The sequence below is a fragment of the Labrus bergylta genome, chromosome 7, assembly GCF_963930695.1.
Source record: "Labrus bergylta chromosome 7, fLabBer1.1, whole genome shotgun sequence".
Taxonomy (NCBI): Eukaryota; Metazoa; Chordata; class Actinopteri; order Labriformes; family Labridae; genus Labrus; species Labrus bergylta.
Window position 1 is genome coordinate 20,862,649 of NC_089201.1, and position 23,733 is coordinate 20,886,381.

General features: G+C 39.7%; 3 protein-coding genes across 6 annotated transcripts in view; 2 read left to right on the forward strand and 1 right to left on the reverse strand.

Moving 5' to 3' along the window:
• The window catches only part of si:ch211-272n13.3 (ankyrin repeat domain-containing protein 36C), a 28,723-nt gene extending 24,197 nt beyond the window's left edge, over window positions 1–4,526 (forward strand). For all 3 annotated transcript variants that reach the window (XM_029282819.2, XM_065956998.1, XM_065956997.1), the window contains 4 exons: window positions 100–335; window positions 468–711; window positions 2,550–2,595; window positions 3,293–4,526. In XM_029282819.2, the coding sequence (XP_029138652.2) occupies window positions 100–335; window positions 468–711; window positions 2,550–2,595; window positions 3,293–3,423 (657 nt within the window). In that variant the 3' untranslated portion in view covers window positions 3,424–4,526. The remainder of the gene's footprint in view (window positions 1–99; window positions 336–467; window positions 712–2,549; window positions 2,596–3,292) is intronic.
• Window positions 4,527–6,081: 1,555 nt separating this feature from the next.
• On the reverse strand, window positions 6,082–10,037 carry LOC110005275 (aldo-keto reductase family 1 member D1). Its single transcript, XM_020660672.3, has 9 exons — window positions 9,877–10,037; window positions 9,500–9,667; window positions 9,298–9,414; window positions 8,774–8,851; window positions 7,994–8,116; window positions 7,374–7,483; window positions 7,076–7,241; window positions 6,831–6,913; window positions 6,082–6,613 (listed from the first exon to the last, which is right to left on the reverse strand). The coding sequence occupies exons 1-9, from the start codon at window positions 9,967–9,969 to the stop codon at window positions 6,571–6,573; spliced, it is 981 nt and encodes a 326-aa protein (XP_020516328.1). The 5' UTR covers window positions 9,970–10,037; the 3' UTR covers window positions 6,082–6,570.
• A 2,260-nt stretch (window positions 10,038–12,297) lies between these two features.
• On the forward strand, window positions 12,298–23,174 carry LOC110005259 (transcription intermediary factor 1-alpha). Of its 2 annotated transcripts, XM_029282825.2 has the most exons (19): window positions 12,298–12,867; window positions 13,071–13,189; window positions 13,495–13,642; window positions 13,880–14,012; window positions 14,283–14,399; window positions 14,698–14,812; window positions 15,033–15,179; window positions 15,374–15,488; window positions 15,892–16,268; window positions 17,955–17,993; window positions 18,101–18,235; window positions 18,307–18,412; window positions 18,507–18,564; window positions 18,756–18,888; window positions 19,693–20,045; window positions 20,327–20,456; window positions 21,366–21,440; window positions 21,894–22,043; window positions 22,151–23,174. In XM_029282825.2, exons 1-19 carry the CDS (start codon window positions 12,600–12,602, stop codon window positions 22,388–22,390), a joined length of 2,958 nt encoding a protein of 985 aa, XP_029138658.2. In that variant the 5' UTR covers window positions 12,298–12,599; the 3' UTR covers window positions 22,391–23,174. The 2 variants fall into 2 exon arrangements, with proteins under 2 accessions (XP_029138658.2, XP_020516327.2); XM_020660671.3 differs by lacking the exon at window positions 17,955–17,993 and having other exon boundaries at window positions 12,300–12,867.
• Window positions 23,175–23,733: the final 559 nt, after the last annotated feature.

The window sequence follows — 23,733 nt, forward strand, 5'->3', positions numbered from 1 at the left end:
TAAAAGTTCTGTTGGGTAAAAAAAAAAACTGTTGCTATGCACGTGTGACTTCTAAAACCATCAAGTTTTGATTGATGATTGTATATGTTCGTCCACCAGTCTCAGGCAGCATCACAAGAAGCATTGGATCAGATTAAATCGGCCAATGAGGCTAACCTGCGTTCCCAACTGGAGCAGAAGATCCGGGAGCTGGAGGGGGACCTGGGCCGGGCCCGCACCACCCACCATGACAGCCTCAATCAAAGAGACTCTACACGCACAGAACTAGAGCGATACCGGCAACTCTACGCTGAGGAGCTACGCCTCCGCAAGTCCCTGGCTGCCAAACTAGAAAGGTCTGAGCTTGTTTGTAAAACTTCCAGGTTTTCTTGAGGATACACTCTGACCAATCCTTCAATACCTGATTCTGTGGTGTAATCAGACAACGCTGCTGATGGTGATAAACCTTTGCTGTGTTTTCCCTATAGGGCCAACACTCGTCTTTCAGAAGCCAATTCTAAGTTGCTCAATGAGCGCAGCAGGTCTCTGATCACCAGCAGCATCGCAAACGGGAGCCTCGCAGGGCCTTCGCTGGACGTTGGCTCTTTGGGTTCCCCTGCACACTACGGGAACACACTTGGGCCCCTTAACAGGAGTTTCGGCCTGGGACTGTCCCTCCTCAGTCCTGTGACTGATGGACAGAACAGCAGGGTGGAGGATTACCTAGCCAAGGTCTGTACAGTCATGAATCGATACTCTCATTCTGTCAGAGGAGGCAACTTTAAAAGATGAAGTTTACTTACTTTGGGCCATATTCATCTCCATAGTGTCATGGTTGTCGGTGTTATTGTGTGAGAAGTGTGCTTTTCACACTGTGTTCTTATTTTTTTCCCTCTTTCACATTGTTTCTTCCTCTCTCTATCTTCAGACTTTTTTTGTAGCAGGACTTTCCTTCTAACCCGTCTTCTATTTCTCACTTTTTTTAGCTTCTAGCTCAAAAGTCTGTCTCTCATCTGTCCTCTCTTCAGCCAGACTCATAACCAGGTGTGTAGATGTGTGTAGCTCAGTGAATGATTGGCTGCTGTTCCCTTCACTCTGCTTGTGTATTATGGCTCTGTTCACATCCAAACAGTGATGTTCAGTGTCGGCACAGTGAGGAAACAAACTGCAGATGTTGTTTTTAAATAGAACAAGCATTTGAAATGATCATTTTGACTGAGATTTCATTTCATATCTCAAATATATATATTACAAATATCTGAAAGTAAACGTAAAATTACAAAGTTAGGATTGTGTTGTGCATTTCTACTACAGTGGTCCATTTTTTTACTCAGCCTGTCCATGTTTGTTGTTGAGGAATTCGATACTTCAGGATTTCAACAGTTAATGTTATAAACAAACAAAAATATGTAACAAGTGGACATGCCAAATGTTGAGAAACCTTCCAAAAAGGAAACATCCAAGAAGTGAGGCGTTGTATAAAATGTTCCTTTTCAAATGTGAGTGAACCCTGGGGTTTGCATTGTGTGGTTGGTGACTGTTTGTTCCAGCTGACATCTCTGACGCTGCTCTGAGTTCATTTTCTTCATGCTGTAGTCGAGATTATTTGGCTTTTTGTTTTTTGAGGGAGGTCACTGTACTCTGTTACTTCGCCTACTAAAACTGGTGTGATAACCTCTACCAGTTGTATCACATACCACTTACTATTATTATAATTATGATTTAAAAAAAAAACTATTCTAAGAAAAGTACAGTTTGCAAAAAAGATAATTTCCCTCTTATGGTGCACGCTCATTCTGGAATAGTAAAATAAAAATAAAGCAGTAACTCAGCCCATTAAACCTACTGATGTGAATTCTTGAAGTAACTTTTATTAAACAAATTGTCGTTTCCTCCGTCATTAAACCAAAGTTATGATGCATTTTAATGCATCTTGTAGAAAATATTTTCATCATTTTTTGAAGAAATTGGTATTAGTTAACCAAACTGATAGAAGCATCAGCAGAAGTGTCAAAAAGCCTGAAGGAATGTCACACTGAAGCAGCGCTAGCATGGCATGCTTGGCATGTTCTGCTGTGTTTCATCTCATACTCTTGTCGTGTTTTTAAAAACTCTTATGGTTTATGTAAAAAGTGTTTAACTTTTTACTATGGTATCGTACTTGGTGGTGAATACCATATCTGTGTCTTTATTTAAAGCTTGGGTAAGCAACTTATTTTTTTATTCTGATTTTTTTTTTTTTTTTTTTTTTAGAGTTGAAAATAAATGAAATCGTTACCACTTGTCTCAGAGACTCAAGGAAGAAGTCTTCCACAACTGAATCTAACAAGCTGTGTGTGTGTGTGTGTGTGTGTGTGTGTGTGTGTGTGCGCGCGGTGGCGGCATTTTTTTAGTTGAATACATTCAATATTCAGCTTACTCTTGATACTTTCTGCATAGTTGCCTTCCAAGTTTTAAAACGTGTGAATACACATGTTTAATGCCATTCATTTCAGTTAATGAAAGATTTTTGTTTTTCTGTTTTGATGGCAAAAAAACAACTAACTCAACTTTTTCCTTTTTGTGTTCAGATGCAGAGTGAGTTGGATAAAAACATATCAAAAGAGTTGAACAATGGTGAGTGGACTGAAGCTGGGAATGCTGACTCAACATCTTTCACCTATTGTATGGCAGGGAAATAAATCAAGCTTTTAAGATATGTTGTATTTTCTGAGGAGATATAGGGTAAGACAGTATCATTTATATGAATTATAACAAAGTCATACGTCTCACCCTGCCCACCTCTCTCCCTCTCTGAGAAAAACGTAAAGAAAAAACAAATATGATTGTGTAGTAATTCTTACTTATTATTTCACAATCAAGTAGTTATTTTTTAAAATCATTTTCCACGTACATGTTGACATTATGCAGCTGGCTGTTAAGTGTGCCTGTGTGACATTTTTAATGTGGCCCATCTGGATTTAACTTTGTTTTAACTTATTTACAACAACAAAAATCAAGATATATATATCGTGTATCACCATTCAAAAAACAAAAATCAAGATGTAATTTTTTTTGGTCCATATTGCCCAACCTCAATTTATTAGATGGTAGAAGTATTTGACTTGCAGCTGCTCATGGTAACTGTGGCCTCTCTCTCTCTCTCTCTCTCTTTTTCTCTCTCTTTCTCACTCACTCTCTTTCTCTTTCTCTCTCTTTCTCACTCACTCTCGCTCTCTTTCCCTCTCTCATTCACTCACTCTCTCTCTTGCTCTCTCTCTCACGCTCTCTCTCTCTCTCTCTCTCTCTCTCTCTCTCTCTCTCTGGTCCTCAGCCACAGCAGAGCTGTATGTCACTTCAGCCCGGATGTCAACAGGGGGCTCTTCCTCCAGGACGGAGCTGGACCCTGTCAGCACGGCCACGGAGCAGTACTTGGAGGTACTCAAGAAGAACTATATGATCTGAACACACATTTGTATTCCAGCCATAAGAATATCAAATCTATTGACAAATATAAGTAGACTCAGTCAAAGAAAGAAACTTTATGTGTTTTTACTCTATTCTTTGAAGATAAAAGTCAACATAATGCACATTGCACTTAACCACTCAGGAGCAAAGGGCAGGAGTTATATGTCTGTTGGTACAATTAGAATGAACCCTGGAAAGTATTTGTTCCTTTTTACTCGTTTGGTTCAACCTGTTGCTGTAACTTTCTTTTAGCACACTACATATAAACAGAAATGTGATTTGTCTTTTCATTTGTGAATATTGGTTACTCGTTTAAATTTGTAAGTATTTGACGTCTGCATCATTATTGTTGCCAAGATCCTACATTTGGTACGTGCCATCATATGGTGCAATATCTGTCTTGGTTTTTTCTGTATTAGTATTGGACTATTATGTGTTTATTTTATTTATTCTTTTTTTTAATTAAAATGATATACTTGAATAAGACGAGCTGGAATTCTCTCTGGCCAGTGAAACAGGGTGAACACGTTTATACAACAATCACTTCGGCTTTTTGTTAGCTTGATTTTAAGTTAAAAACACTTACTTTGTTTCCCAGTATATGTGTTATTTTTCATTACTCACAGATGCTGTAATAGAATGAGTATAGTAAAAAAGAATTTTGACGCCTGTACATTACAGAAGACTAAAGATGTAAATAAAACTGAAAGACTTTTAACTTGAACAAACTGTTTGTATCGGCTTACTGAGTGGACGTGAGACACAAAAAACAAACCAATCACAGAGTCGAGCCGCTTCAGGATGTTTTATCGTTAGAGGTGTTTTATTTTTTTTTCAAAACCTTTCCAGTTTTCCTTTCTTTTCATTTTGATGAATTGTCACATCGGATGTGTCGACTGTGTTATGTGTTTAACAATTCAAGTGAGCATTCGTAAGTAGAAGTGGGAAAAACTGAGATTCTTTTCTTCTAAGATTTAAAATAGATTCATAACTGCCAAAAATTTAAATATTTTTTCGGGGCTAATAAGTCACCCCCTGCTAAGTGCTAAAGCTAGCTCTTTAACCTTTATTTTGTTCTCGGGCCATTTTTTACCACTTTTTTTACTACTTTCATTACCTAAAAATAACATGGATGGTTCTCTATCATAACCTTTGCAAAAGCCCTTTAAGATCAATATATATATATATATATATATATATATATATATAGAGGTGGGTATATGAGTGTTTTGTAAAAAAGTATAGCTTTTGTTGTCCACTTTTGTGTCCAGACCCATACACACACACACACACACACACACACACACACACACACACACACACACACACACACACACACACACACACACACACACACACATCAAGGTTGATAGGTCAAAATGCTTTCATTGCAATTTTACCTTGAATACTGAGCTTCTAGAAATTATATTTCTATTCTGAAATACCCAATTTTGAGATTTAATCCTATCCTGATCATTCTGATCCAGATTTAAACTTTTTGAAAAGCTGTTCCCTGCAGCTGATTTCTAATCCTGGAGCCGATGTGACAGTAGATGAGCGCTTGGTCTCCTCCAGAGGTCGCAATGCCTTCAAACAGAATATGCCAAGTAAACCAGGAAAGTATGGCATAAAAATCTGGGTTGCTTGCGATGCGAGGACAAACTACGCCTGCAAGATGCAAATTTACACCTGTAAACCTATTGATGGACGACCAGAAAAGAATCCAGGCAAACGAGTGGTCCTGGAGATGACAGAAGGTCTCCACGGACACACAATCACGTGCAACAACTTCTTTACATCACATGCCCTTGGTAGGAGTTACTAAAAAGAAAGTTGACCATGGTGGGAACAGTTCTAAAGAAAAAACCTGAGCTTCCCCCTGCACTTTTGGCAGCCAGAGAAAGGGCACTCTCATTCTCATCAAAGTTTGCTTTCTCTGCAACACATGCACTCGTGTCTTACTGCCCCAAAAGAAGAGGAAATGTGCTTCTGATGAGCACTTTACACAGAGATACTGCTGTGAGCAACAAGGAAGACAAAAAGCCCCAAATCATCCTGGACTACAACAAGAACAAAGGGGCAGTTGACAGCCTGGACAAGGTATTACCATGTTTTTGCAAGATTTAATGTGCATAAAAAATAGCTTATCAAATGCATTGCATTTTTTTTGCAATAGACTGAGCAATTTTCAATCCTTGACTGAGTTTTTGTGTTGTTTTTTTGTTTTGATGCAGGTTGCCAGTGTCTTCACGTCTCACTGGTGATGTTTTATAACATACTAGACGTGTCTGCCTACAACTCATTTGTAGTCTGGACTGAGATAAACCATACCTGGAACCATGGTAAGGAGAGGAGACTGTTCCTAGGTTCAATTTTCATTGTGAAAGTTGGATAATGCGACATCTGAAACCTTGGTGTAGTTGCTCTCTAGATTCATATGCCCGCATTAACAAAATTTTTAATTCCAAAACATCTGTGACCATTGAACATTTGGCTCCTGTTGCAGTTTCAATTCAACAGAAGAGAAAGAAAAAAACCTTTCAGGAAACAAAGAGCACTCATCAGCCAATGTGTGTTATTTACCGGTACCTGTTTTACATTTGCTATTCTTACGTGTGTAATAAGAATTAGGAACGACACATTCAACATATAAACCAAAGTTACAAGTTTTAATTTTGTTTTAACACAACCAACATTACAAACAGAACTGCTTACAAACAGTTTTGTTCTACATCAGCATGCCATTCAAACTAAAATATACTATAGTGATAATGTGGACATCAGTAGCTGGCATATCTGAAAATATTTGAAAGATAATCTGGATTGCTGTGATTGGTATTTTTCTCTGAACTGAATATTTTGCCAATGTGAATTCAAAAGCTTTGTGTGTAGTTGCATTAATTCCATTTAAATCAGTTTTAGCTTACGATCATCTATTTATTTATTTTAATGAGCAACATGTGATTGTCCAATGAAACTGAAAGTAAAAAACAACTTTGTAGTCACATATTTGAGCTGTAAGTAAACCCCTTTAAATGTTCCTTTACTTGTACGTTTCATATACTGTGAACTAGTGCCCTCTAGTGTTCAGTGTAAACATTGTAAACACTATTGGTGAATTGAGGCAGAAAAACATCCCAAAGTTTAGTATTCATCATGAAATGGGTACTCGGGATGGTCACTCCACCTGTGTTAGGACAAACAAAAAGTGTTATTACTTCTGAGCTGGACGATGATGAGGACTAATAAGACTTCAATAAAACTGTTCTTGCATTTCAGAACAAAAAACACAACACAATGCATTAAAGTATGAAGTAGGACCTATATAAATACATCCAGGTTAGGTACAGTAAGTATTAGGCTGAACTCTCCTTTGACTATAATCTATAAATGCTTATACTTACATCAGCAGCTCAACAAATCGAATGTTTTTGTTCAGTGCTTCAACAGCTTTCATTTCATCCTCAGTGAGTGAAAAATCAAATATCTGGAACAAAATATGTGATTTGATTAAACCAGGGTATGTCTACTCTAAAATCACTGCATATAATATGAGTTTTAGCACCATAACTTATCGGATTGATAAGTGTTTTCACTGTGTACAGTTGATACAAGCTCTTATCAGGTAATCATTTTTGATAAAAGCCACCTGAAAGTTATGTGTAATCCTCTCTGGGTTGAAGCTCTTGGGGATCACGACGACTCCTCTCTGGACGTTGAAGCGTAGAGCCACCTGAGCACTGCTCTTGTTGTACTTTTTCCCGATGGATACAAGCAGCTCGTCCTCCAGCATGGGGGGACATTTCACATTCACCCTGAACCAGAGAGGAAAAACTTGACTTATCTGCTTAGTTTTGTTATTGGACATTGATTCTTTATCCTCTTTAACATCATCTTCTGTTAATAATATCACATCTGCTTTAAAAAGTGCATTTTGTCTTACATACCAGGATGCATCTCTGGAGGAGCCAATTGGGCAGTATCCAACAATCACAATGTCGTTGTGGCGACAGTACTCCATGAGCTTGGGTTGTGTGAAGTACGGGTGACATTCAACCTACAGGTATGTAAGAAGAAGACATTTGGCCCAAAGTGGTCAGACACTGGGTTGACAGTTGGATGAGAATAGAATAAAGACTTCCAATCATTATTATTTATAAAGAATATTTTGTAATAAAACGTTTCATCGATAATATCTGTTGAGTACTCAGTATGCTACATGTATCCCTTTTAATATAACATCTTCAGAAAACTCTTTCAATGTGGGAATGACAGCATCCTGCAAAGACCACTAAAGAACTAATCTATCTAAGTAGACTGACAGAAGAAAATCCTTCCTGTAATTTCAACCAGTAAAGGATAATCCTTTAAACAAAGTAACTTTTTCTGTCAGAGTTTTCTTATAAAATGTGAAGTTTATTTCTTAAATGAAGCACAACAAGCTAAGAACGCCTCATGTCTAATACACTGCTGTATATACTGCCATAATATTCTTCTATAGAAACTGTTATCTCTTCTGTTAATGACTCTGACCATTCAGGTGTCAGGGATCTAAAGTGGAGGTCACCTGGTTGGACACAGGTTTGTGTTTGAGGCCGGGTTTATTCAGCAGCAGCTCCAGCTGTCTGCGGTTGAAGTTGGAGACTCCCAGAGATTTGACCAATCCTGCGTCTTTGCAAGCCTCCAAGGCCTGTTGAGAGGAAAAGATTTACATCTTGCAGAGCATGGGCGTGATTATCTATACAGACTTACTGAGATAGTGGAGAAAAAAACTACAGCACACAGTGCAGAAGAACAATCAGACCTTTGAACACACAATGGCTGTTTATGACATTGACCTTGATACTTAATCACAGAATGTTTACACATTAGTCTTTAAGTTCAGAGGAATATCACGCCACATACTTAGTGGTTTTCCTTTAATCCAATTCTAAATATGTTTACTGTCATAATTATCGATGTCTGGTTTATTTCAGGATGGCAGTCATGAGTTATTACAAGTACGTCTAAAATGTAGACAAGTTTAGCCGAGCCTTCAGGTTGGAGAAAGGAACAACCGAAGTCATGTTGCACAATGAAATTTGACATTTCATGAGATAACCTCTAGTTCAATTTAATATAATACTTTATAAACTCTATGCAGTTAATCACCATCTCACCATGCTCAGTTGTGTCTGAATATTCAAAGTCATACTGTATGTATATAACTCTTTGAAACAGAGTTACACATAAATGTATGAATGAATGTTACAAAAAGTGAGAAAATACCCTCTCAGAACATTACAACAGGGGGAAGAATTGAAGTCATTAAACACTAAACATCCACTGTGACCTCAACAGACCTCACCTCCCATGTTGCACAGATGTCTGTGTGGTGGTAGATGTATTTTCCATCCTCGTCCTTTGGATAGAACTCATTGCCAGGCTGGAAGTGAAGCATAATTCAAACACTTGTGTGAACATTTATACATATTCTTGTTGCTTAAACAACCTGACCATGATGATTATATTATTAAAGGGGAATGTCCCTATAAATGTATACAGCACCTTATCCTAAAGGTGAGGTGATGTTGGGTTCATTTGACTAAATAAACAAATATCAGACTATGACCTAAACACCAAGTTGCACTTTTCCGATCATATCCAAACATAGGCATGAATGTCCAATCTTTTAAGAGTTGCATCAGCAACATATCACACAACTGTGAGATTTAAATGTTTTAATAAATGGTCTACCATGACTGATATTTATCAAATCTATAAAAAATAGTATTTAAATAAAACATCAACTTTGTGCATTAAGAACATTTTCAGACACTGGACAGCTGGCTGATTAGTACACTAACATTTATATAAAAGTGGTATAGATACCTTGAAGGCCATAGGGAGCTCAACGATGTAGAGATCCACATAGTCTAGTTTTAAGGTTTTCAGTGTCCTCTCCAAGGCTGGTCTCACCAACTCTGGTGGATGGAAGGTATTCCAGAGCTAGGGCAGATTGAAAAATAGAGCTACTTCAAGAACAACAAGATAAAAAATGGCATGAAGCGAAGCACGTTACCTATCGTCTTACCTTTCCACAGTAAAAGATGTCCTCTCTTTTCACGACTCCCTCAGCAATCTTCTGTCTAATGGCTTGACCCACTTCATGCTCATTGAAGTACACCAGAGCCCCATCAAAATGCCTGTAACCCACATCTATGGCCAGCTTGACACACTCAAGAGCTGTGCCTCTGGGCGTCTATTGAAAACCCACAGAAAATGTAAATATCATTTGACCTGGTTTGGATTGACATTTGCTTTCACATTGAGACGATTTAAATAACTGTTAATGTTTATCCAGTTCCTGAGAGCAATAAGCAGCAGCACTCCTACATACTAAGAGTGGTAGAGCAGATATTATCAAGCCAAGCTCTTATTCAAATCTAGCAACACAAATGATATTCTGACCGTTCGAGGGTCCCCATAGGTGCCCAGTCCCAGCAGTGGAATCCTGTTCCCATCACTGAGAGGGATACTGTGGCTCTCTGCAGTCAGATTCATGTCCTTTAACACTGATAAACTGAAGCGTGCTGTAGCCTGCCTAATAGGTAATATATTCAGGGACCATGAAATTTGAACCCTGACACTTTAGCCTACATACACAAATGTTTGTAGTTCTTACTTACAGAGTCTTATCCAAACAAGTGGACTATGATGCTGGAATTTTCTGTTGTACTTTGTGCAATTGGACAGGTTTTAAGGATGTTTTCCTTACATGAGACAAAGGGTGAAGTCAAAGGGTTCACTTTAGTGGGCTGAAACATATTACGTCATTTAATTGTCTTGTGTAAATAGTCTTCTTATATAGTTAAACAAAAACAAAAAAATCATGCTGTTTTTGTAGTTATGTCGTTCAAAGAGGTATTGGGCTACATAATTAATATAAAAGTCCTAATGTTTTCAAAAATAAAGTTGTTATATTACAAGAATAAAGCTGTAAATCTATGAGAAGAAAGTCTAAATATTACAAGATTAAAGTTGGAAATGCTCAAGAAATAAATTGTTTGTTTAAAGGTTACGTATTATCGTTCTTTTCAACAAGTTTAAATACGTCTCAAAGGTCCACAAAACATGTCTGTGAAGTCTTTTGCACAACAATCCACTCTGATCCTGTATTTTAGCATGCCTCTATTTCAGCCCCGGTCTATAGCTCGCATTATTAGTACAGGCAGTAAACGTACACGCTTAAGTCCTGCAGTGGGCGTGCACTTATTGTGGCGTGGAGCCCATGGAGGAGCGGCCCAGTTTCAGTGTTGTGTTTACAAGCCGAAACAAACATTTCTACTGACTCCACCTTTAAAGCAGGAGGGCACACATTCTCAAAGTAATTTCAAAAGGCAATGATTTCTATGGGTCATTTTTTTAGATAGGCCTACCTCTCATTAAGATAGATTATTCTTAATGTCTACTGCTTGTGTGCTTAAATGATTCTTATTCTGACAGATTATCTTTGATTATTCATATCTTGTGCATCATTCGTACTCAGTTACATGCGTTAGTGTCTTTGGCACAACTACATGTTCATACTGTGTGCACATGTTTTGGCTTGGCTGTAAAGCTATAAAGATTGAGGTCTTTTGTAACAGCCTCTTAATGACTTCATATTAGACTGTCTTTTCCTCGCAATAAAAGAACAGGTGGACACTGTGAAGGATTATATTTTCAAGTATTTCTCTTCTCAAGAGGGGATACAGTTTGGCAACATTAGGGGCTCTACAATCATTTCCATCTATGAGGACAGTGCAGAGCTCAAACACAGACTCATCAGAGGAGGGGGGGGTGGGACCCTTATGGGGTGCATAAGCATAAACATCCTCTGGGAGAACAGACTGGATTGGGTTTTTAATATGATCCACATTCAAAATTACGACTTTAATCTACTAAAATCATGACTTTCATTTGGAAAGTTTAGATTATTTTCTTTATTGAGGCCATAAAACGGTGGCTAATGGATAACTTTTTTTTAGTATGTTCCATAAACTGCAGTGTTTAAGTCAGACCAGTGCCAAATGCTTATGGCTTTATCAGAAGTGTAGAGCAGTACAACCTGACAATCACATATGTTTATGATACAAATTAAAAGAACTATAGCCTAGATATCAAAAGTATCTGGGCCACGTTAAAGATTTGTTTTCTTAAATTGCGAGATTAAAGTCGTACATATACAGGGATCACGTCTTTAGCGCGTAGATTTACGAAAATTAATTCATAAATCGAGGTTAGAAGAGCCTGCGGGGGAAAATGATGAAAGGGGAATCCTCAGAGCCATTTCCTTTTGCCACAAAAGAGACAATCATTGTGGTTCTTTCTTTGGAAAAGCCACAGTTTCCAGGGTCCTGATACTTATTATAACGTGATGCTGATGTGCCAAAAGAATGTGTAGTTTCATATCTGCACAAGTAAAACAGATTTTTTTTTTTTTTTTTTCTTTTCAAACTTATTTTATAGCAAGTCCACACCACAGAGAGTTAGTACTCAAGTCAATCTTTGTTAGCCTACAACTTCACAAGATGCTCCACGTTCCGGCTGCTGTTCTTCTAATGTAAGTAGAATAAAATAATGTCTTTAATCTCGTAAATGCGTAACACTAAATTCGCAAATTTACGACTTTAATCTCGTTATTTACGACTTTAATCTCGTTAATTTACGATTTGAATCCCGTTGATTTATGATTTAATTTCTTTTAAGACTTTATTGGCGTAAATTTACGACTTCAATCTCAAAATCTGAGGTTTCTTCCCCCCCCCCCCCCCCCTTTAGTACAAAAGAAACGCGTCGGGAAGACCAATCAGCGTCGAGCAGCTTCCTCGTTGACCCCACCCCTCTCGTGCCGCAACGAGCGCGAGCGGTGCAATTTGAGCAACATCCGCGGCACAGCAGTGAGCTGCATCCTCTCATGGACATATGTCATATTTTGGTTACAAGTGCGTCTTGTTGGCGATGTAGCCAGTCCTCGTTTTACGAGAACCTGACACGTGAGTAAAATATAATAATAACGAGAAGATGGAGCGCAGTTGTGTGAAGATGCTCCACTCGGTACAAGGATTTTGAGTCTGTTCTGCTCACCTGTTTGAGAATATCTCGTAGTCACAGAAAAAAAAACAGGGTCAGACTATCAACAGGGTTGAAACATGGAGGGACAGCAGTGCTCGACGGATGCTGCTGTCATCATTGTGGAGAACGAAGCTGAGAGCATGCAAGTGCACGAGGGAAGGTCCGGCACAACCGGGCAGAATTACCTGGACACGTGCCCAGTTTGCCGTCTGAACTTCCACAGTCGCGAGCCCAAACTTCTCCCGTGTTTACACTCCTTCTGTAAGAAGTGTTTACCTCCACCCTCCAGGAATCTGGCCATGACGGAGCCGCCACACTCCCAGGTTGACAGGGCGACCAAACCACGTGAGTCACTTTGTTTACAAACACTGACGACCTTCCATTCATGCAAGAGAGTGAATTTCTTCTTCTTCGTTTTTTTTGTTTGAGTAGTTATGCTTGTGGACTGTATCTGGTGCCATGTCAGTTCTACTATACTATGAGTCACACATAAATCCGGTCATACTAATCGAGATTCTGTTGTGATGTGTTTTCTGTTGTGGTTGCAGTGAATGTGATCCGCTGCCCTGTGTGCAGACAGGAGTGTATGGAGGTAGATGTGATTGAAAACATCTTCGTGAAGGACTCAGTTGAGGCTCCAAGCAGCACAGTGGAGAAGACTGTCCAGGTAAGTTAGCAAAATACATTATTACATATGGACAACAATGCTACTAGGAGAATGGCTATAATACACCTACGTGATATATAAGCATGGTCTCGTGGTTGGAGGGTCTGAACTGGGAAGATGTGAAGGAATGGGGTATTTGAATATGTCTGATTTTTCCACTTGATATTCTTGTTTTATTATTATATTCAATTGAAACTGCTTCATCGCAGGATCAATGACATACAGTACCCAATAAGCTTGTCACCTTGTTTTCGACCTATCTGTGGACTCAGCCAGCTATGAATTGTTGCCTCATCCACCTGTAGCTCTGTATGACCTGTGATGACAACACCAAAGCTGCAGGATTCTGTGTGAACTGTGTTGAGTACCTGTGTGCCACCTGCGTGGAGGCCCACCAGAGAGTCAAGTTCACCAGAGACCACACAATCAGGCAGAAAGCAGAAGTGTCACAAGGTATTCTAACCTGGTTCTAACCAGTTTGTCTCTTTCTCTTTGTTTTCCTCTCTGAATACCTTTGGTGTTTCCATGGCAAAGGAAAGAGCTATTGTGGGATCAGTTTTGTGGTCTCACAATTTCTTCTGGGAGTAGATTTTTTTAATTTTTTAAATCCAACAACATTTGATGGATGGAGATGGAACCGCTTTTGCCATGTAACCCAGATGATGAAGCTTGTATTTTCTTTTTTTCCAGAGGTCCATGGTGTTTCTACTCTGAGGCAGATGTTCTGTGACATCCACAAAAAAGAACCTCTGAAGCTGTTCTGTGAGACCTGTGACCTGCTCACCTGTCGTGACTGCCAACTGGCCAAACACAAGGAGCACAAGTACAGTTGATAATTTACAACCTTAAGCAGACATCATATCAAGGATTTGAACCTTGGGTGGACGGTTGAAATCATACTGATGTGCATTTTGATTATGACAAATGGAAACATTAATCATGTAAATGATTTGCAATTGATAGTTCACTGAGCGAATATGTCACTGAACCCCTAATAGTTTATGGAGTGCTGCAGTAACTCTTCTCTAATCAACTTTACTTCTGTCAAGGTAACTTTGATATTGTATGCTGACTTGATGCTGATGTCCTTTAGTTACCAGTTCCTTGAAGATGCCTATAACAACCACAAACAGCACATGGAGAACTTGACCCAACAGCTGCAGGAGAAAAAGAAAGTGATTGGAGAGGTATCAAACTCCATCAACAATGGGTATGTATTTCCACAGGATTACGTAGTCAGATAAAAATGCTAGAACATGTAAAAAAAATGAAAGCTCTCAGCTCTCGTTTTATTGAAAGCTCTATTTAGAAAAAATGACCTTTAAGTTTCATAAACAAGAACGTCTGGTAATTTCATTAAGAAAGAAAACATGTATTAAACATTAAGAAAGAAAACATGTAGGGAGTTAAGGAGTTGGCTTTACATTTTTTATTCCAAAATGTGAACTCTTTGATTCTGCATAGAATCATAAAAAACAGATACAGATAGTTTGATGAATGTTTTACAGACTCCTCCAGGTTGATCAGAACCGTACGTCTGTGCATAATGAAATCAAGAAATCCATCTGCACTTTGATTCTGGAGATAAACAAGAAGGGCAAGATGCTGGTGAATCACCTTGAGGTATGATTAAAACCTTGATGTATATTGCAGCAGATCATAAAAATAATAATGCATCACTTTTTACCCCCGTGCTGTAGACTTTCTGTATCTTCCTGTGCTGTTGAATCCAGAAGAACATTACATGCAGCAATCTGAGTCGACTGTTTTACCCCGAGGCCTCGAGCGCATACCCTCAAGCTGTTTGAACACTGCAGATGTTCACTTATTCATTGTTTCACAGGCCGTAACAAAGGATCATGAGAGCGTCTTGCGGAAACAACAGGAGGACATCGGCTATCTTTCCAGACACCTGGATCATGTCATCAACTTCACCAAATGGGCCACAGCCAGGAGTGGGGGCACGGGGCTCTTGTACTGCAAACGTTTGGTAAGGACTGGTTGTCCCATCATTTATCCGCTCATTCATCATAGTCTTGTTTTTTCTGGCTTGAAACTCGCCTCAGCTCTAAAAGTCAGTCTGGAATCTGTTGTATTTAGATGTGATGAAGTGGGAACACATGCTTTTTGTAACTCACAAGTGTCCCACTCTGAAAATTATTAATACCACCCCGTCTGTTGCAGATTCTGTTTCAGATTGGAAACCTCCTGCGGGCAAAATGTAGTACCTCGTTTGTACCACAGAGCACTGCTCGCTTCCAGTGTCGAGCCTCGTACTGGGCCTCAAATGTTGATTTGGGTAAGAAACACCTAGAGCCCCAGAATGTATTATTAGGTCTGTACATTGTTTACATTTGTAATTATTTTTTATGTTTTTGTAGTTTTCAATACCTCAACTTCACCAGCAATTTTGAGCCCGTCTGACCAGATTGATAATTTCCACAAAAGTTCAGACTGTGGGAGCTTAAATGCATGTCATGATGTTTATCTGCAGCAGCACATGTAAACAATAATTTACATGGTTAAGTGATTTAAATGTATGTGTAAGGAGGAACCACTGATTCTGAGTGTTTTGTAGTAAACTTTAAAAAGTCTTATCTTTCACACAGTTCTCTGCAAAAGTTTGTTCCTCATTGTGTATTTGTCATCCCTACTTGTAATGCTCATCCTGTCTCTGTGTATATTCTCTCATATTCTCTCAGGCTCTTTAGTGGTGGAGAATGTGCCAGGCCACCAGCTGGGTGGATTTCAGGGTATTCCTCATCCCCGAAGCCACTCTGGGCAGGCACCCTCAGGCTCGCCCAACAGCTCTGCCGTGGGACCCCCCCATAATACTCTGGCTCAGCTCCAAATGCAGGTGGACAAGCTGAATAGGCATGTCCGCTGGCAGCCCCAACCACCTCCTCCTCCCTGGACTTGGTACCAGAGTGTCCATCTGCAGAGAACTGTCCCGGGGTCCCTACAAGGAGCCACTCCCTCCCACAGTATGCAGCCCCCACCAGGCCGCAGGTTTACGTTGCCTCCACCCAGCCATGTCAGCCCAACCAGCAGCTTATCGAGCCCTGGGTTTACGCCCCAGGTTAGTGTGTGTTTCTGTGTGTGAGTGTGCATTTTGTGTTGTGTCCGTTTGACAGACAAGTCCTCTTAACACGCTTGGACGGCAGATGGCACTGTCCTAAATAGAGCTGACAGCCTTCACATCCTGGGCAATCTATGTCTTTCCTTGTCAAGATAGATTTTAATCTAAGACAAGTTTACAGCTCAAAATCATTAATAAAAGAGCTAAATCTGCAGTGCAACAGGGACCACCATTTGACAGAGGATGAGCCAAAGATTCAATAAAAAAAGCGTTGATATTATCTAGTCATCCAAGTTGTTTAGTCTACTCTACAGGGTGTTTTGGTTCCAGCTCTAAAGTAAAGGCTCATTCACACACAATACTTGAATGTGTGTGCACGCATAAGTTGTGTTGTACCGATGTGAACAAGCTGCTATCGTTGCATAATGGACTCCTTACAGGAGGAACAGCCAATTGTTATATGTTTCACTTTCACGCTGGGCTGTGACTGGGCTGCATGCTGTAGTCATTCCTGAGTTGGTTTTTATATGATACTTTAGCTGTTGTTTCTCTTTATATCTCAGCATGCCTGTTCTTGTGTTGTTAGTGATGTGCAGCTGTAGGCGCAGATTCATCTGGCACAGACACTAAAGCATTCATGTAGTTTTAATACATAGAAGAGCTGACAAGCTATCAAGTTTCCTCATGTTATGGTTTACATAACCACCGGCTGTGGCTCAGTTTGTAGAGTCAGTTGTTTGTCAACTGGAAAGTGGGGGGTTCGATCCCCAGCTCCTGCAGCTACATGTCCGATGTGTCCTTGGGCAAGACCCTTAACCTCAAGTTGCTCCCGCTGCTTCATCTGCGCCGTCTGAATATGTGTGAATGGGATTAGTTACTTCTGATTACATAGCAAAAGTAGAAAAAGTACTGAGACGGCACACCAGAAGCTGCTCCAATTAAATTGAACTTAATGGAATATCACATGTAACGTTTCGGGCCCTCGCGCTTCATCAGACAGTACTTTTTCTGTGTTTGGATGTTTTTTTTGTCCAACACCCAGTACTTAAACTTTCCCGGATGTGTGTGCCTTTTTGACATTTTTGTATGAGTACTTTACATCAGTGTGTGAATGGGTAGATGTGACCTGTGGTGTAAAAGATTTTCTGATTAGTCAGAAGACTAGAAAAGTGCAAGCTCAAGTCCAGCGTCTCCATGATTACATAAGCCTGTATGAAAATAAGTTAAAATAATATCAAACAAACCCATAAACTCATGGTGTGGTTTCAGATTTAAAATATTTTGTTATTTGAAACAATTTAAACTGTTTCAGGAATGGCTGTGTTCATAGAGGCAGATTTGCTAATAAACTTATTTAGGAAATTGGTTTACATGCCATTTAAGTAAGTGTATGTGATTTAAAATAGTGCTTGGATTAATTAGATTATAAACTTTAAAAATGCTGCTATGGTCCTTTAAGTGATGTACAAAAGTAAATCAGACCCGTGCATAATATTTTTTGTCCTTTCGCTAAAGAAAGATGATCAGCTCCTTGAATGAAAACCTACAGCATGTATGCAAATATATTAGTCAACAATAATGTTCAATATACAACATCTCCCAGTCCATAAAAAGATCTACCTGGATCTCCTGGGTGTTTCCTTTCTTTCCTTGCTCTTTGGTTCTCTCTGCTCCGGTTGTTGCCAGGGGACCTCGACCCACAGAGCCAGCATCAGGGTATTAAAGGTGCAGCCTTTCATCTCCACCTCCATCCTAACATGACAGGAATGTAGCATGAAAATGATGGCATCATTTCCATTCATCTCTTCTGTTTGTCCTTCTTTTATTTGAAGCCTCTGAGGATGAAGGGAAGCAGCCCCAGCTACCAACCAAAACCCATGGACGTGGTTTCCTCCTCACCTCTGTACACACACATTACACCAGTGACCGTTAATGGAGGGGTCAGCTCATCGCAATCTAGGCTCATGGCAAGTGACTCCACCTTCAAATGTGAACCATATTGACATGCGAACTCAACAACATGCATTTCTGTGTTTAGATTGATCCTACATATCTGAATAGGAGGAATGACTCAGGTGGTCCAGTCTATATGCTGAAAACAAACTATCCCCAGAGCCTGCTGCCATTTATCCCACACAGAAATGGTAAGTCTGTGCCATAGGTATCACTGATTTGTTTTTTCTGCAGACTGTGTATAAAGCAGGATTTTTATTGAAGGATATTTTTAATTCTCTCAAGTGCAAGCACAGCAGTGTTCACCAGGGTACGCTGCTGTATCCCAGGAGGAGAAACCAGGGTGAGGACGCAGCTGCAAACGCGCAACAACACAAACACACACTCACACATTCACACATTCACACAAAAAGCACAGGTTCTCTCTCTTTTTTTCTAATTATTCTGCTTTTAAACAGCCCATGTCCCTTTTTGACTTTTGTTCTCTCCTGTGAATTTCGCTTTATTCTGATTGGTTCTTTCTCTTCTCCCAAGGTGTGTTTCCTGGAAACCTCCAGAAACACAGCCGGCTAATGGAGCAGTGGGATCAGCTGCCAAGAAGAGACGAAGGTCGTCACCAGGGCCCATCATAGTCATTAAAGATGAGCCAGACGATGACAGCAGCTATGTAAGGAGACAATTAAAACAGTCCGAAAAGTATTCTATCTTTATTGTAGATTTTGATTTAGACATTTAAGAAGTGGGAATTGAAAATAGAATTGCATAATTACAACAGCTCAGGTCTTATTTTGGGAGTGTAAGCCATCATCATTGTGTTAGTCATAATACTGTACTATCCACAGTAAATGGTCACATCTGGAAACAAAGGGGCCGTTGCTACAATGAACTAGGGGCAGGGAAAGATACATAGACAGTTGATAAAGATATTTTTGTTTAGGTTAATTTTGGGCTTATTTGCCTTTATTTGATAGGACGGTGAATAGAGTAGGAAATCAGGATAGAGAGTGGGGAGTGACATGCAGGAAAGGAGCAACAGGTCGGACTTGAACTTGTGCCACCAGCTAGGCCATCTGCGCCCCCAAAACTGAGGTTTTTTTTTCAAGATTTTCTAAATCTGTTTGTCTGGAGGTAATACCAGGATTAGGGCACATTAAAAGTACGAAATAATCCTTATTTAGACAGAAAAAACTGCCTTCATGATAAGGTCGTCAAAATGTTTGTTACGTCTGTATTTTGTAATACCACGTGTTTTAATTCCATCTCTGTTATTTTAACGATGGATAGTACGACTTCAGGCTTTAAAAAACCACAGACCACAGTGATCTGGTCACTGATGATGGTCTCGTTTGCTTTTGAAGGTCATCTTGCTGTGTCAATAATCATTTCACTCTGTTTCATTACCTGAACACTGGTAGGTTTATTGATTGCAATATTAACAGAGCTTTGTGTTCTCTTTGTTTGTGGATTCCAGGTACATGCCAACCAGAGAGCCAGCCTCCCTGACAGCACAGGTGATCAACCCCAAGTCTGTGCTGGAGGCGAGCCGAGCAAAATCCCAACTCCTCTTCGAAGCCCTGATGACAAACCCCAAAGCCGAGCACAGCCTCCAAACATCCCCTGGGACCAGAGTAAGACCAATTCTCCAAACCATATCGCTTCACTGGGAGGAGCGCAGCAGGCAGACGAGCACCAGGCGCCGCTAGAAGCCTCTAATGAAGTCGTCTGTGCTGTGTGTCGGACTGGGGGAGAGCTGCTGTGCTGCGATAAGTGTCCCAAGGTGTTCCACCTTTCATGCCACGTTCCAACTCTCCTCAAATCTCACAGGCAAGTTCTGTCTGGGGAAATGTATTTAATGCTGCTCTAAGATGGAAAACCAATAACTCGTGCTGTTGTGAAATGTCAAGTTTATACCAGAATCAAGGAATTATGATCCTCTGTGGAATGAAATATGAGCCTCCAGCTGTATAACAATGAGTTTTTTTTACAAGTCCTTTTCACTTTGTGGAGGTGTGCGGTTTACATCTGACTGTAGGGCTGTTGTTAATAGAAGTTCCTGCTAACCAGCTCTAACGTTGATTTATTGTGTCTGGATTGTCTCTTTCCAGTGGGGAATGGTTTTGCTCTCTCTGTCGTGACCTGTTAGTGCCTGAGATGGAGTATGAAAGCAAACCTGAAGCCAATACAGTGAAGAGGGAGCCGGATTCTGAAGGAGGATTCCCCCCTGTGGACAAAAGAGTCAGTATTCATCTTCAAATGAAAATAATGATTTGCTTTCAACAAGAGAATATGGAATTTCAGTAACTAGAAAGAAATAATTGTGAAGTAAGTCTTAGAGATCCAGTTTGGTTTTAAGTAAAACGGTTTAATATCCATTCTCAGTTTATTGATGAACTTTTCTTACTTTACTTTCTACTTTATTTCAGACCCATAGGTCAAATTACCTAACAGGGCTGGTTAAAAAAAATCGATTCATCAATGCATTGAAATGCATTATTTTCCCAATTCAATATCGATTCAGGGAAATCCTGAGATCAATTTTTTTTTTTTGTAATGACCCCCCTATCCACTGGGGGCACTGTTGGTGCTGTGAATTCAGGTCAGGCACAATTGTGCACTTTACATATAGGTCAGGCACAAATGTTCATGAAGGCAGTGCTCTTCTAGAGTATACAGAAGAGCACTGACAACCTTAGCACTGTAGGCTTAGGTTGCTAAAAAACCAAAGCTGCACAATCAGAATTATTTTGGCAAATCTTTAGAACTGATGATGGAGTAGAGAAGTTGTTTTTGAGTCATGATGCTTTTTTATGCACTCATTTTTGCTCTGAGAAAGTAGGAAGCTAAGTCAAATACTTTAACTAACTGAAAAAGAATCTTACAATCAATATTCCAATTGATCAAATCTAGATGTAAGTCCAAAGGGAATGAAAGATTGTAGGTTTCAGTGTCTCTTTTAGTATTAAAATGTTAACTTTATAATGCAGAAATCTTTAACATTATAAGAAAATATCTGAGATGCAAACTTCAGCATTATTGTCATGTGTCAGTTTAAAATGATAAACACATGCAACAGACCATTGTACACGTTTTTCTTCCTTTATTTATCGACATGCATTAAATCAGACGTCTTTCTTTTGGCTGCAGAAGTGCGAGAGGCTGTTGCTGCTCTTGTTTTGCAGTGACCTGACATCAGACTTCAAAGAACCCGTATCCCCCTCGGTGAGTCTGAAAGCATGGCTGACCACAGACAACAAGTTAACAAGATTAACGTTGCAGGGTGTTACTGTAACTGTCATTTTAATGATGTGAAATATGTCGTGTTTATCAATAAAGCAAGAGGAAGTATGAGTATGAGTCAGAGCAACTTTAACAAGATAACACAAATAAACATGTATTTCTTTTGCTGACACAGAGAGTGTAGGGACTGTTATTGCACATTAACTCTGATTGATTATGTAATATCTATGATGTCATATTTGTGCATTGCATTTAACAGCATGGGCCATTTTTTTCTGCACATTTACAACAAAATCGGGGTAAAATCAGTAACCTCTTGTGCATAATGTTGACGTGTAATATAAACTGTGTGTGAGTTATTAATCTTCATTTTGCTGCAACTTCGCCCAGTGCCATTTTATTGGTGCATTATCTCTCCCTCTCTAAATACTGTAGGTATGTGCTAATGACAGGCGGTCTATAAAGGGACCTCTGAACCTTCCCGGTGTGAGAAAACGACTGGAGGCTCAACTGAATGTGTGCTACCAAAGCCCTGCAGAGTTTGTATCAGACGTCAGGCTTGTGCTTGGGAACTGTGAAAGTGAGGTAGAAAGAGCCGTCTGCGAGAAGCCCCTCTCTACAGTATTATACAGCTCTTCACACCTCGTAATCAAATGTTTTAACCCTCATTCCTTCCTCTTATTTCCTGGCAGGCTGACACTGAGGTCCCCATAGCAGGCAGGAAGCTTAAGGATCTGTTTGAAGAGCATCTTAAAATCACTTTCCCTGACCAGACCTTTCCAGAAATCAAACTAGAGATGATTCCTGCTGCCCCTTCTGACTTCAAACTCTCATCTCTTGACGGTACACCCCAGCCTGCAAAGCGCCAGCGCTCATGTTCAGACTCCCAGGATACACCAAACTGCCCCAACGGAGAGAAGGGAGTCGTATGAGGGAAAAATAATCGTTTTGAATCATTATGGTATTTGACAACACTGCCAACACCAGTTTATATGGGGTTTGTTACGGTTTATAACGAGCATTTATAATACAAAGTTACCTTCAGGTACCTTTAACGTTTCTCATATGTTTAATGATTAAGTTGAATTGCAAGCGTACCAGTTGACGTACCTTTTCTCTCTTGCTAAATGTTAAAGACTTGGGATTCATTCAAAAGCACTTACATGCAGCTCTTTTTGGTGTATACAGGGTTAAACTTCTCCTTTTATTGGTAACATAATCAATCTGATGAATCAGTTTGCTCTTACCGAGTGATAAGTCTGCTTATAGTATACATCAGTCCTGCCAATAGATGGTGTGGTCAGTTTTTCACATGTTCATCCTGCTTAACTTTTGGTGGGTAAATAGAAGTCATGGCAGGAAGGATGATGATGATGAGCTTTAATGTCTCTCGTCTTATGAGGAGTAGGATCTGTCAAGAAGCTCCTTGAGACCGGTAAAATGAGAACATCAAAGGAATCAAAGTTGTGTGATAATACCACACATTTGATGTTGTAAAGGTTTATTTTGTTTTATTAGGTTTTATTTATGTACGTTTATTTAAGGAAATACTTTTATTGTGAAGTTTTCTATAAATATATATATATAATTTTTCTTGTCAAATCTTGTCAAATTTTTCTTGTCAAATCAAAGAGCCAGAACCTGCTTTCATGGAGGTGTCATACAGGTGTTTAAAGGGTTCAATAAAAATCATTTTGGTCAATGATTATTCATTAATATGCAGTTTTTTTCAGCCTGTTAAATGAACATTAGTTTATTTATGTCCTACTTAAAAAGTACAAGTCATCCCAAGTCACACATTACAGGCTAGAAAAGCTACTTTCTCCTTTAACAAGCCTCCACAGTTGTTTCCTAACAGCGATGGAGTCCTTTGGGCCCCACGGTGCAGCATGCATGCTGACTGCCCCGCTGAGTCAGTGGCCCTCTGTTGATTGACACAGACGTGGCAGGACAAGCTTTGTTGAGCTTCAAAGGAACTGTACTTCAACCTAAACAACAAGCTTAACACTGTTTGAATGCGACCTTGGCCACTCCAATTTCCTCCACCTGTGAGCGAGGAGGTCAGTGCACGCTGCTGGTTCCTGTTAAAGCCCAGAAGTGGATTTGGAGTTGGAGGGGAGGGAGGGGGCTGGAAGTTTCTGGAAAGTTAGCAGACATGAGAAGTTGGCGTAAGATGTTCATTTGGAGAGTTGATAGACTAGCACTGGCTTGGCTCTCATTTTGGTGCATTCTTCATCTGTTTTATTGCCTGTAAACACCTATTATCTCTTTTCAA

What these genes read in the sequence shown, in the direction of transcription:
- LOC110005275 (XM_020660672.3), bottom strand. Translation starts at nt 9,969, where the DNA reads ATGAATCTGACTGCAGAGAGCCACAGTATCCCTCTCAGTGATGGGAAC. An exon ending in ACATCTTTTACTGTGGAAAG is followed by an intron (nt 9,415 to 9,499) that starts GTAAGACGATAG and finishes AATCTGCCCTAG; the next exon opens with CTCTGGAATACCTTCCATCC. An exon ending in CGATTTGTTGAGCTGCTGAT is followed by an intron (nt 6,614 to 6,830) that starts GTAAGTATAAGC and finishes GTCCTAACACAG; the next exon opens with GTGGAGTGACCATCCCGAGT.
- LOC110005259 (XM_029282825.2), top strand. Translation starts at nt 12,600, where the DNA reads ATGGAGGGACAGCAGTGCTCGACGGATGCTGCTGTCATCATTGTGGAG. An exon ending in ATTTATCCCACACAGAAATG is followed by an intron (nt 18,413 to 18,506) that starts GTAAGTCTGTGC and finishes AATTCTCTCAAG; the next exon opens with TGCAAGCACAGCAGTGTTCA. An exon ending in ACTCTCCTCAAATCTCACAG is followed by an intron (nt 20,046 to 20,326) that starts GCAAGTTCTGTC and finishes GTCTCTTTCCAG; the next exon opens with TGGGGAATGGTTTTGCTCTC.